The following is a 13,486-nucleotide window of genomic DNA, read 5'->3' on the forward strand; positions in this document are numbered from 1 at the left end:
AACATAAATTTTTTGTTTATAAATATGTAGATAACAAGTTAACGACATTTAAAACCATTTAAAATCGTTATGACAAAATCTCATTTGGTATAATTTTAAAAATAAATATCCGAGGTGAAATTTGAAATAAAATATCCGAAATTTTAATTTAACTCAAATAAGAACCTTAATTTTACTCCCAAAAATCTGATTCAAAAAATAAATTGTATACCTCAAAATCACACAATAATATAAAAAATAATTTGAATCATGATTATCATTAATTATGCATAAAATGTCAATTTCAAATAGGATTGTTAAAATGATGTTTGGAAGAGGAGTGTTGGATCTAGATTTAAACAAGAAATTTATAAATTTATTTGAAAACATTATTATTATTATTATTTTTGTCTAAGTATCTTATTCGAATAAATTTACAGATATTGAGCAAATCAAACAAACATAACTGATTAAACATAAACACATTATTATTAATTAAGCACACACTAATACTACATATACATAAGTTGGAACCATGAACCCAACAAGAACAAGAACAATAACAAGAACCAGAGTTTATTCTTCTAAACAGGAAATTAAACATGATCTTAGTTAGGCATCTGGTATGATGATGGGTTCAGTAGTGGCATAAGAGAGCCACTGAGGTGAAGAGACATGATCTCATTAGTGGATCCCATCAGCTTGCCTCCAATGAACACGGCTGGAACACAGCTGCTGCACCCAAGCTTCACTAGTGCCTTCTCCATCTCTCGACATTCTGGTTCCTTATCTATCTCGCAAACAAATGGATTTGCACCAAGATCCTGTAAAAGGACATGGACAACATAGCTCAAGCAACAACTGCTCTTGCTGAAGATCAAAATCCTATTCTCTGAAACTAACCGTTTTACCCTGTCCATTTTTTCCTTTTCTTTTTCCCTTTTTAGTCCGATACCAGTGGATGCAATCCAAGTTGTTGGAATGCGATCCACCGGTGGAAGATTGTGAAAGAAAAGGTTTTGAATAAGTGAGTCATGAGATGGTGCAATGCAACTCTATTTATAAAAAAAAAAATATCATGCAGAGGAGAAGAAGGTTATGTCCTTTCCATGAACAAGAACATCTAAAAGCTGTTCTATTTTATGCTTTATTTAGATGCTTACAGACTTCTATAAAGTAACTTTTCTTTTGTGATAGATATGTATGTGTTCCACAGATATTGCATAAGTTATCAGCTCTATATTGAGCTACCCTGGGTAGATTCGACTGTGTTTCCTCACGATTTTCAAAAATAAACTATTTGGATGGAGTGATCTGAACCATTGAATGTATGGACCATGATTCTTGATGGGAGGTACTACTTACCAGATGCTTGGATTCTGCATGCTGGCTTAACTGTGAAATGAAAGCTTCATTTAGGCTCGCACGAATGTGGACAATTAGATCAGATTCTCCCCCATGATCTTTTCTCAATATTCTCTGTTGGCAAAGATCCCAAGAGAGATAGCTTTCACTTTCAGTGGCTTGGGTTCTTTTGCTGCCTAGTGCCCGCCAACTTGCATTATTCGTATCCTAAAAAATTGAGATAGCATATCAAACTCTGCATATTTACTGCAGTTGTGTTACATCTGTTGACACCAGCCAAGAAAATACAATTTAAAAAAAAATCATGAAAACATCATATTATCAGTAATAAACTACTAATCTTACAAATCATCCAAATATGACAACTTCCAGTTATTGGTTGAAAAACAAAGAAAGTTTTGTATATATCGAATATTGAACAAGTGACTTGGATTCATTACACAACTCAATTGTTATGATAGGCCGTTTAGTTCATACACAAGCCTCCACCTTAGCATATAAACCAATTGAGATTTTAGAGCACACTTTTGCGAATAGGCCACAACAAGCAACTTGTAGCTCAAGAGATTCTTGGAGTCTTATCATGGCTTAGATGCTGGATTACATGATTAAATAAGGATTTGATCTCACCTGAGCCCAGAAACAGAAGTTTATAATAGAATAAGGCAAAATTTCAACCATACAAATCAAGGATTCAACTGTTAAATACCTTTTGTAATGATTTAGAGGACATAAATACTAGTATTTCCATCAATTTTCAGATTCAATAATTCCAAAACTACTCATTTCAGCCAAATTTTTACAAAAAATATACCAGTTTTCCTTATAAACAATCTTTATGCTTTGAATTGTAGTTCTAGAAGATTCTTATTTCAATGTAATTCATGAAAGATGAATGAATGATGATGTGCCTTTTCCATAAATGTGATATGATAAACCTTCTCTAGCAGTTTGTGTTTCACTGCTCTAGTATTCACTGGCTTGAAGAAACTTTGATTTTTTTGGTTGTGTAACAAACCTCTAGTGTTCATACAAGAAAGGAGATGAGAATAAGAAAATATTATAGTTTAGAAAGAAATAGCCTAAGGTAAGAGAGAAATAGTCTTGTCTTTCAACATACATAATCTTAACCTAACAATGTCTAAATAATTATATTCTTGACTAATGGACTTAAGTCAGGCCCACCAAGATCAGGCCTCGAGGCCTAGGTCAGTTATATATAGTTTGTGAGTTTGAAAGTGCAATGAAGAATACTAACATCATCTTTTTGTCAGTCTCCAAAGTCATGGAGCAAGCTCTGTATTCAGATTTCAGACATGTTTGAATTCAAATATTGGAGGACAATTCATATAGGGTTTTTGAGAACTGGAAGGTGTTTTTCACAACCGCGGAGGAATGATTTGTGATAATATATTCCAATGTATACATAAAATTTTAAATAGAACTATGGGACAATTATTTTTTGACCCAAAATATCCACATATTTCACCAATCTGGATATTCTTCTACAAAAACAAATGGAAGCAATTAAGATAAAACATGACAGAGTTTACACTTAGAATTTTCATATTATTGCAGTGATTTGAAGATTCAAGATACACCAACTATAGAAAATGCAAAAGCTGACCCTTGACAAGCTGACTTCCAAATTTCAATGCCTGTCTGAGAAACTTAATAGCCATTTTTATGTCATATGACTTATTAATAAAATCTAGTCACTTTGACATGGCAGAAGTTAAGAAATGTTACTTGAGTAGTTTTTCTTCTTTTCTTTTCTTTTTTTTTTTAGTATGGAAATATAAAGATAAAGTAAGTTGTGGCTACAACCATATAGCCCTGGCTTCAATGAGCATTTGCCTGAGGGAGCCATCAAGATGATGAGAAATGACATCTTTTGATGAGCCTATAAATTTACCACCTATGAACACAGCTGGGACAGACTTACAGCCTAGCCCACGAAGGGCTCCTTCCATTTCCTTCCCACTAATCTCCTGATCCAGTTCATGGATTGCAGGGCTTGCCCCAAGTTCATAAAATATAACCTTTATGCTATGGCACATGTAACATGAGCTCTTGGTAAAGATTACAGCAGCCTGCCTCGAAGCCAAATCACTAACCTTATCCATCTTAGTGGAAATGTGTCTAAAATATACTAGAAAAAAAGAAGAAGAAAGTAATGGGTTGTAAGTGAGATGTAACAGGAAGTGTTAGTTCAATGTTAGGATGTGACTTTAAGTTTTCATATATCTCCTTATTTATAGAGGCAGCAATAGATAGTCATGTGTGGGTTTGAATTTGTTTAATCAAAAAAATTAGAAAAGGGAGAAGATCCTAGAGATTTTTTTTCTTTTAGATAAGAGAAACCGGCAGCAGGCCAGCAGCAAGATGATTAAGCAAGCCACCTCAATTGATAGGTAGATTTAGCATTTTCGAAGAATAGAACATAGAATAATTTTAAAAAATGATAAAGATGCACACTTGATCTTTCAAAAAAGTAAGAATTAATTAATCAATTCAGCAGATTGTGAAACCGACTAAATCCATAGTTGAACACTATTAAAATGCACCTAAATTAGAATAAGCATCTCTTGATATCTTTTGCATCAGAATATGAATCCTTTTTGACATACCAAGTGGTTTCCTAATAATTAATCATATCTAACAAAGAATAGGATGCATACCCATTAATAACTTCACACAATATGGAGCCTCGTTCATGAATGTCCCTTCTTCCATAGCAGCAAGGATCCCAATGCTGATGTGTAAAAGATTAGATCTTATCCAATTCATGGTGTAAAACTATTGATTGATCCCCAATAGAACCCAGCCAAGGAAAAACATTGCATTCATGGTGGTTCAATTCGAAACAAACCACTGGGTTGGGATAGATTTTACTTCTGAATGTAGTAGGCAAACCGAAAGAAAGATAACATAGGAATATCTTTCTGATACAATTCCAACGTCATTCGATCACTATCCTGATAAGAGAGAATCCCATGACCCAAATCCAGAAAGTTCCGATCTGCTCGTATTCATCCACAAAAGATTAGGTGATCCAGAATTGTAGTAAACAAAGCGAAAGAAAGATAACATAGGAATATCTTTCTGATACAATTCCAACGTCATCCGATAACTAACCTGATAAGAGAGAATCCATGCCCAAATCCAGAAAGATCCAATCTGTTCGTATTCATCCACAAATATTAGGTTGCATATCGCAATTATTGTAAGTAGCAGAGCCTTGAATCATGAATACCGACGCGTAAACAAGTAAAAACGTCGATTTTAATTGAGCATGAATGCATATCGTGATGTTCTTAATGTAAGCGAATAAAAGGTGTTAACTTTAGCTGATAACCTAATCTGAATTGGCTGAAAACAAGAAAACGACATTGATGGCAACAGGGGGTATGCAGGTTGAGGCACTGATGGTTAAGGTGTTGAATTTGAATTCGAGATCAAAATAAATCGAATTCAAATCTTATTATATTATTTAACTCGTATTATAAATCAATTTGAATTAAATAAGGTTTCAATTTAATTTTATTGAGTTGGTTTTTTTACTAATTATATATAATTTAATAAAAAAAATTGAATTCAAAAATCAAATTTAAATTATATTACGTGTTATTAAAATTTATTTAAATTTAGTTCGATTTTCTTTCAAATTATTTAAAATTAAAACATAAACAGACTCAAATAACATGAAAACTCAATTAAAGAACCGAGAACCCATTGATGGGTGTATAAATATGAGTAAACTCTTAATTTGAACAAATAAAATGTGAAAAAAAACATATTTTTGTTTATATTTTGTTTTGTGTGATATATAAATTTAGAAAAATGATAAACTCAACGAAATATTAATGAAAGTAAGTCTATGAATCAACGTGGTATCACACGTCGGTAGGAGAGAGAAAATTTTCAAATGTCCCGAAACGGTAATTTTGGGTCTCGAAACGGCCATTTCGGGTCCTAAAACGCCTATTTCGGGAAAAAAAATTATTTCCCGAAATGACCGTTTCGGGAAAAAAATCCCGAAATGAGTGGTTTCGGGACCCGAAATGAGTGGTTTCGGTACCCAAAATGAGTGGTTTCGGGACCCGAAATGAGTGGTTTCGGGACCCGAAATAAGCGTTTTTGGGACGTGGGGACACCTGACAAGTCACGTCGGATTCGTAGACCTACTTTCGTTGAATATTTCGTTGAGCTTATTCATCCTCATAAATTTATGAGATGTTAAATACAATCTTTTTTTTGTTTCAAAAGATTGGAATTAAGCATGAAGTATTTGAAAATTTAAATTCTTTTATTTATCAAAAAATTAAAAAAAATATATAAAATAAATTATAAGAAAATTATAGTTAACAAAGGGGAAATTTGAGGAAATGAGATAGGGAGAATAATCGATTGTGTGAGTGCATAATTTAAATAGCGCTGGTGACCCTCTTTTTTTAATGACAATTGTACCTTTGCGTAACGCAACTCCAGTTGCGTGACGCAACCGGAATTTTTTTTTTCGTCTCGCGATTGCGTGACGCAACTGGGTTGCGTGACGCGACTGAGGCATTTTCGTCCAAAAAAATTCATAATTAAAATTTTTTGAAAAATAAAAAAATAAAAAATTGCGTCACGCAACCTGACGCAACTGGGGCATTTTCGTCCAAAAACAGTAAAAAGGGTTACCAGCGCTTTTTATTTAACCTCTGCACTTTCCGCATTTCACCCATTTTTTTTTAGGGTCATCTCCTCAAATTCCCCAGCAAGAGCATTTTAAACAATTAACCAAATATTAGTAATATCTATTTGTTATTTCTTCTTGAGAAGTGATCCCTAGCCATTCTTCCAAAATTTTATTTTGACATTTGAGAACTTTTCACAAATTTTAATTAAAATTTTTATTTATTTATTAAGTATTTTAATTTAACTTAATATTAATTTAAATGATATAATATTTTAAAATATAATTTAATTAAATATATATTCTTAAATTTGCTAACATTTTTTATATTAAGATCTCATAAAAAAAAGTAAACAAAAACATTTAAACTTTAATATTTAAAATGGTTTAAAAATATCCAAAATTAATATCTAAAGAAATATAATAAAACTATTATATTTTATATATTAATTATATTAATTAATAAATATTTTTTAATATATTAAATCTTAAATAAAAAATAATTAAAATAAATATTTTTATTTTTATTTTATATTAGATGATTAATTTATAATTTATTAACCTAAGATATATGAGAGAAATATATAAATATAAGAATAAGAATATATATCATCTGTCTTATCTCTTTTTTCTAGGAAATAATTCTAAATCTCATCACAGTTTTCTTATTTGTAGACGAGGTTGGAAAAAAATGTGATGTAAAGAGAATATTTTTATAAAACCTAATACAATTTTATTAAATTTTAAAGGATAAATGAGTTTTTTATTTATTTTAATGTAACATGTTTAACTTCTTTTATAAAAAGTTATATATTTTAATTTTTAATTTTTAATATATTTTCACATTCAATCTATAAAAATAAATAATTATCAATATACTTATCAAATAATGTATTAATATATTAACTTATATTACCTAATTTATAAATTAAATAATTATTTTAATTATTTTTTAATAAATAAAATCAAAATAATTAAAATTAATGCTAAAATATGGTTAAATAATTAATTAAATTGATTATTGTAATAATTAAATCCTAATTAATTAAAAATAAAGGAAAAATTAAATAAATAAAATAATTTAGGATAAATGTTATACTCATTTTTATCTTAAATCAAATGAGTGAAGAAAAATCAATTTTAATCAAGCCCTTAAATTAAAAATAAAGTGTAATTATGTGCGGCCGAAATTCAGAAGAATTGTTAAAACAGGAATCACAAACATCAGATGAGCGCTGAATTTTCATCCAACGCTCATCAGTTATATGTCGCACATTGCAACAAGGAGGTGCGCACTTGCGAAGAACGAGATCAACTAACACATGGCTCAACATTGTTAGCTGAAACATGACGGAACGCTGAATCGAAGACGAAACCCAAACTAAAAGCCAATGGTGTGTCCCACGTTCGGATTTACGCCCGAAACGATATCGTTTCACGCCTGGTTTGTCTTCTTTCTCACGATGACGAACATGATAAGGACGGATCCCATCCTTGATTTGTCAAAGATGAAACTCTGTCGATTTTCCACTAAAACTATTGATTCGAACTCAAGATGGCCTAAACGGACATGTTGGATCAAGAACAACCAAAATTCCATTGATAGATTTTGACTAAATCCGATCCACTTGCCTCACAAATCGACTTCGGGAGGCTATAAATACCCTCCCTTGAGCAAACTAAAGGCAATAGATCAACTCGCATGCCATCAATCAAACATTTTAAAAAATTAACAATTAAGCTTTCTCGGTTTTTGGAATTTTCGTGTAAGGCCCTAAGGATCTAATCTAGGTATTCACAAAGCTTCCTTAAGAGCTAATGAGTGTTCTCCAACTCTCAATAAGCTTTCAATCACCCTCTAATTCAATCTTCCAGATTGAAATTGAAACTTTTATATTTTAGTTTTTATAGTTTCGTATATTGTTTGGTTCTTGGATTTCTAAATTGGAAAACGATTTTAAGATCATTTACAACTTTCTATTGAAATAAAACTCAATCAATCGACCTAAAAAATCCTCAAATTTAAATTTGGAAAATTTTAAAATCGGATTTTCTGGTCTTGAGCTATCTGTTCAAGAACAACAACCCATAAAGTTTCCCAGCATGTTTCTAATGATTTTGGGAACCTATTTGGATCAGTTCCAATCCATCCCGATTATGTTCGATCAAAAAACCAAAATTTTCATAAAAATTCAGTTCTTGAATTGGTCAAAACAAATAACCAATGTTCACGTTTTGGTTCCATTCGACTATATGAAACATAAGGAATCTATTGACAAGATTCTTACGCTTCATCAAAGCTTAAAAACCAGAAACCCGTTTTTTGTAACAAAATTGTTTGGTTCGAATGGAACCCCTTTCTGATCGTATGATACATCGGGGTGATGTTTAAAATGATCCTGGAAACTATTGGAAGTTTCTCATGCCTTTGGATTAAAGGATTCAAGCCTCAAACGAAAACATCAAAACCTATAGTTTTGATGTTCTTGAGGACCAAGAGGCTTAACCCTAGCTTAGTTAGGACCGAAGGACATCAGCGCTTAGGACCGACAGAAGTTAGCCCAAAGTTAACCCATGACCGAGGGGACATCAACACCTAGGACCGAGGAAAGTTAGCCAACGACTAACTCATAATCGAGTGTTCTTCACACTTAGACCAACAAATTTAGCTTGAGGCTAACCTAGGACCGAGAATTCTCATCCCCGACTAGGAATTCTCAAACCTCGATCGAGGACTTCAACACCCAACCGAAGACTTCAAAACCTCGCCCGAGGATTCTAGCACCCCGACCGAGGGACATTAGCACCCGACCGAGGATTTTAGCACATCGACCGAGGGGCTTTAACACCCCGACCAAGAATCTTCGAACCCCGATCGAGGGTGTTCTGACCTAGGACCAAGGGTTTTAGCTCATAACCGATGAAAATCTCACCTAGGACTGAGAGCACTAGTTCTGAGCCCGTTTGGTTCCACTTTCAAAATTCCAAAGTTATTTTTATAATTTTGGGATATTAAACCATTTTCTAAAAATCTCAAAAAATATAAAATTATTCAAAATATTTTTAGAATATTTTCATATTTTTTTTATAAAGGCTTGTTTGGGTATTATTTTAAACTATAATGTCTTCAAAATTGGTGTTCTTCAAGTATATTCATCTATAGTCATCATCGTCTATAAATATAGCATTTAAATATTATTATTACAATTTTAAATACGAAGAAACATGTGCATGTATAGGAGCGGAAAAATAATTGGTTAAAATAAAATATTATATAACAAATTTTTAAAAGTCAAAATTTTATAAAGTATAGACCATTTTTTAACGGGTACGAAGGATATAGCGTGAAATGTCTTTCTCGAGTATCATCAAACTACGAACCAAAAAAAAACTCTAGTTAAAATACGTTTGTATACGTATATTTTTTTTATTGATTTTTAACTAAAAATTAATTGGCAATTCTATCAAATAAATAATCTTTTAAAATAATTATTTTTAATTAATTTAAATACAAATTTGATTATTTTAAATCTCAAAGATGGTTTGAAATTTGATCATAAACTAATTATTTTAATTAATTTCAAAAAGTCGGATATTTTCATAATATCTTTTAAAATAATATTTTATTATAAAAAAATTTAACACGTAAACCGATGTTAAAATTCTCAAAATTAAAACTTTTTTGGGAAAAGTGTTTTTCAAAATAATAAAGTTTTGTTGAGTTGGAAATATTTAAATAATCTTAACTTAATAAAATATTATTTGATTTTTCTCTTAATTACATTTTTTTAATTTATTAATCAAAATAATAAAATATTTTATATTTTATTTTATTTAAATATATTTTATCATTATATATTATTACCTTTCAAAAAAATTTATTCAAAAAAAAATATTTTTCCAATATTTATAAAAACAACATTATTTCAATAATCTTGGGTTAGGAATACCTAAATAAAAAGTATTTTCAAATTAATTTAAATTATTTATTAAATTAAAAATAATTATTATTTATCATAACTATAAAATCACTTATATCAAATATCATTACTTTATTTTTAAATAATTTAAAATATAAAAATATAATAATTCAACATAAAAATATCTTAAATAACTAACATTTTATGGAATTAAAATAAAAAGACATAAGCTAAAAGAAGGGTAAAATAGTAATTATCTATAATCAAGACAAATTCTCAATATACTTTACTAAATCAATTATTAATATATTAAATTAAATAATAAATCATATTATTTGTTGAGTTGAAAATATTTAAATTATTGAACTTAATAAAATATTATTTTCATTATCTTCTTAATTCTTAAGTTTTTAGTTTTTTATGAAACTAAAATAGAAAAAAAATATATATATATATATAAGCTCAAACAAGGGCAAATTAGTAATTGTCTATTATAAGGGCAAAATTCTCCAAGGTATCGACGAGGAATATTCGTCTATTATTATTACAGTCTTTTGTTTTTACATCTCCTCTCTACCAGCCGTTCGTCTTTCTCCCACTGTAATACTACAGCAGCGGCCATGGACGAATGAGACATAGATCAGCCACATTTACAGACCTACCCACCAGCCGCAAACGGACAGATTCAGCGTCTTTTCGATCTGCCATCCAACCCAAGTTAATCATTATCAAATCCCCAATTGAAAGACTTTAGAACATCAGGGCGAATCCCAGGTATTCTTATACTCTCTCTTGTCAGCTCACCTTCTTCAAAGGTTTAATTCAGTGTTTATTGTGAATCATTATTGTGGGTTTCTCTATTTAGTTTTAGATGTCTTTACTGTTCCTCATTTGATGTTTAATTAGGAGTTCCAAGTAGTGAGATTTTTGGAATTTCTTATCATTTGAAACCCTTATTATACTACCCTATAAGACGATCTTGCTATTACAATGTTTGTTTTTTTATATGTATTTTATGCCCATATCTTGACCTAGATGGCATCAATAGTGATGATTGTTTTCTTCATATCTATAATTGATTGAAACCCTATTCTTGGTGTGGGTTTCACCTATTGTCAGTCTTATATTATCTCAAGCTTCTTCCTTTCCTCCTATCCTATTCCATTTTAATCTCTGATGATCTTCACTGTCGTGTCAAGCAAGGCCATGATATTTCTGCTGAAACTTCTTCTATAATATTTGTGTCTTTACTCATAGAATTAGGATAACATCTGAAATGATTGAACCTTTTTCTCACTTTCTTCAGTCTAATCCCTAATTGTTTGACTTCTTCTATGTTTCAACTATTCTTCGTTGGATTTAATTTTTGTTTTCAATTTGAATGGGCCAAAATCAAGCTAAAACCTGTTTGTTCCTTTTGCAAATGTACATACCCATCTACATGAATGATCTGATGTTGTAATTGAATGTAAACAAATTTCTACTTCATTCCAAAGTACATAAACTACCAGTTTTACTTGTGCTTTGTGTGGTAGTTCATGTACTTTTAAATTGCTAATTTTTCCATTCTTCAGGTTTTCAAATGGAAGGTGGGGAAGATGTAGAGAAAAGAGGGTCTGAAAGTGTAACAGACCAGAAAAAGGAAAGTCGCGATGAAATGCTTTCTAGGCACAGGTACTGTAGATATCAACATGGATCTATCTAACTCGTCTTTATTTTTTTCTGCTATGAGATCTATCTAGCTTGTCAGATGCATCTCATTGCTCATTTTGGGATCCTCCAGATGAAATGCAAAAAGAAAAATGCTACTCTAAGGCCTTATTTGATCTAGGGTTATTTGAATAACCAAGTGGCTATTTCCAAATAACCTCGTTTGAAGTAGTTTATTGAAAATCAAGTTATTTGGGTATAAAGACATTAAGAGCTTGTTTAAATGTTGGGTTATGTAGGATTTTTATTGGGTTTTTTTGGGGGAAATTATTGTTTGATGAAAAAGTAAGTTATTTGGGTTTTTAATTGGTTGAATTATTGTAATATCCTTTTGTATTTAAAATTTATAAAATAAAGTAAGGGTATTTTAGTATTGTGATTGATTAATCGAGTGATTTTGATGGATGAAAATAATTAAGATGTGATATATGGGTTTTTGGTAAAAAAAAATACCAAAAATCTCAACATCATATGAGATCTAAGGGTATAAATATATATATTTTAGAAAACATAGGGTATTTTTGTTGATGATTTGATGATGTTAAAACCAAAAATAAAAAGAGGAAATGGAACGGGAAGTTGAGTGTTCAAGTTTTCCAAGCTTCATCCATTAAATTCGCAGGAAGGAGATATCAAAGTTGCAGGACAAAGAAACAGCAATGAAGAAGGCAGCAGCTAAGGGAAGTAAGGCCGAACAGAAAGCTAAGAAAAAGCAAGTAGAGGATGAAATCTCTAAGCTAATGGCAAATCTTAAAGAAGAACAATCAAATGAGCTTGCTTCTTCTCTCGGCTATGAAGACAATAAAGGCAAGGACAATTTGGTAAAAGCCATAGCCGGCATTTCTCTAACCGAGCAAACCGACAATGAGAAGCATCCCAGTAAAAGCATGAAAAGGCGCGAGAAAAGGGCTCAGCAAGAAGCAGCCAGAGAACAAAGGATACAAGAAGAGCAAAGCAGCCTCGTCAGCGAGCGAACAGTCGAAAATGAGAAATTGGAAAAAAAGCTCGAGCCTTTAGGATTGACTATAAATGAGATAAAGCCAGACGGGCACTGTCTATACCGAGCTGTAGAAGACCAACTGAACTTCCTATCAGGTGGCTCTTCCCCATATAATTTCCAACAACTTAGAGAATTGGCGGCTGCTTATATGAGGAATCATGTTTCCGATTTCCTTCCATTTTTCCTCTCGGAGAATATGAATGGAGGGAGTTCTGAAGCTTCTATTGACGAGAGATTTGAGAAGTATTGTAAGGAGGTGGAGTCGACAGCAGCTTGGGGAGGACAGTTGGAGCTCGGTGCTCTGACTCATTGTTTGAAGAAACATATAATTGTGTTTTCTGGGTCTTTTCCAGATGTGGAGATGGGGAAAGAGTACAAGACTGTGAATGGGATTGGATCTTTGTCGAATTCAAGTATAAAGCTATCGTACCATAGGCATGCGTTTGGATTGGGCGAGCACTATAATTCTGCAGTTCCAGCTTAACATGATAAAAAGAAGGTACATGAAATATTGAGACTTTCTTTTATTCATAATGAAAGACCTTATTTATCAACCATTAAGTATGTGAAGGTATTATTAAGATGCAGTTTTGCTTGGTTTTATCTAGAGTTGGATTAGAAATGATAAAAAATAGATGAAATTAAGATATCCTTCTTCCTTTTATTATACTTATTGAGTTATATGACATTATGTTGTACTTTTTTTGTTGGATTAGGTATTTGAGTTTGATGGTGTGTTATGTCTTGACTTGTTATCAACTCTATTCAATTCCCTTTGAAGATGGTTATTATGAAAAGATGTTAAAGACTTTACTAAAAGAGTTTGGTATG

General features: G+C 31.2%; 3 protein-coding genes across 3 annotated transcripts; 1 reads left to right on the plus strand and 2 right to left on the minus strand.

The window, feature by feature from the left end:
• Positions 1-446: 446 nt before the first annotated feature.
• On the minus strand, positions 447-4,620 carry LOC124920220 (monothiol glutaredoxin-S11-like). The gene is made up of 3 exons (XM_047460659.1): positions 4,483-4,620; positions 4,026-4,366; positions 447-1,551 (listed from the first exon to the last, which is right to left on the minus strand). Exon 3 carries the CDS (start codon positions 897-899, stop codon positions 588-590), a length of 312 nt encoding a protein of 103 aa, XP_047316615.1. The 5' UTR covers positions 900-1,551; positions 4,026-4,366; positions 4,483-4,620; the 3' UTR covers positions 447-587.
• LOC124920221 (glutaredoxin-C11-like) lies at positions 1,570-3,967 on the minus strand. Its single transcript, XM_047460660.1, has one exon. It carries the CDS (start codon positions 3,468-3,470, stop codon positions 3,165-3,167), a length of 306 nt encoding a protein of 101 aa, XP_047316616.1. The 5' UTR covers positions 3,471-3,967; the 3' UTR covers positions 1,570-3,164.
• A 5,920-nt stretch (positions 4,621-10,540) lies between the features above and the next one.
• LOC124920222 (OVARIAN TUMOR DOMAIN-containing deubiquitinating enzyme 5-like) lies at positions 10,541-13,486 on the plus strand. Its single transcript, XM_047460661.1, has 3 exons — positions 10,541-10,719; positions 11,520-11,619; positions 12,278-13,486. The coding sequence occupies exons 2-3, from the start codon at positions 11,528-11,530 to the stop codon at positions 13,137-13,139; spliced, it is 954 nt and encodes a 317-aa protein (XP_047316617.1). The 5' UTR covers positions 10,541-10,719; positions 11,520-11,527; the 3' UTR covers positions 13,140-13,486.

This window comes from Impatiens glandulifera, chromosome 1 (assembly GCF_907164915.1).
Source record: "Impatiens glandulifera chromosome 1, dImpGla2.1, whole genome shotgun sequence".
Lineage (NCBI taxonomy): Eukaryota > Viridiplantae > Streptophyta > Magnoliopsida > Ericales > Balsaminaceae > Impatiens > Impatiens glandulifera.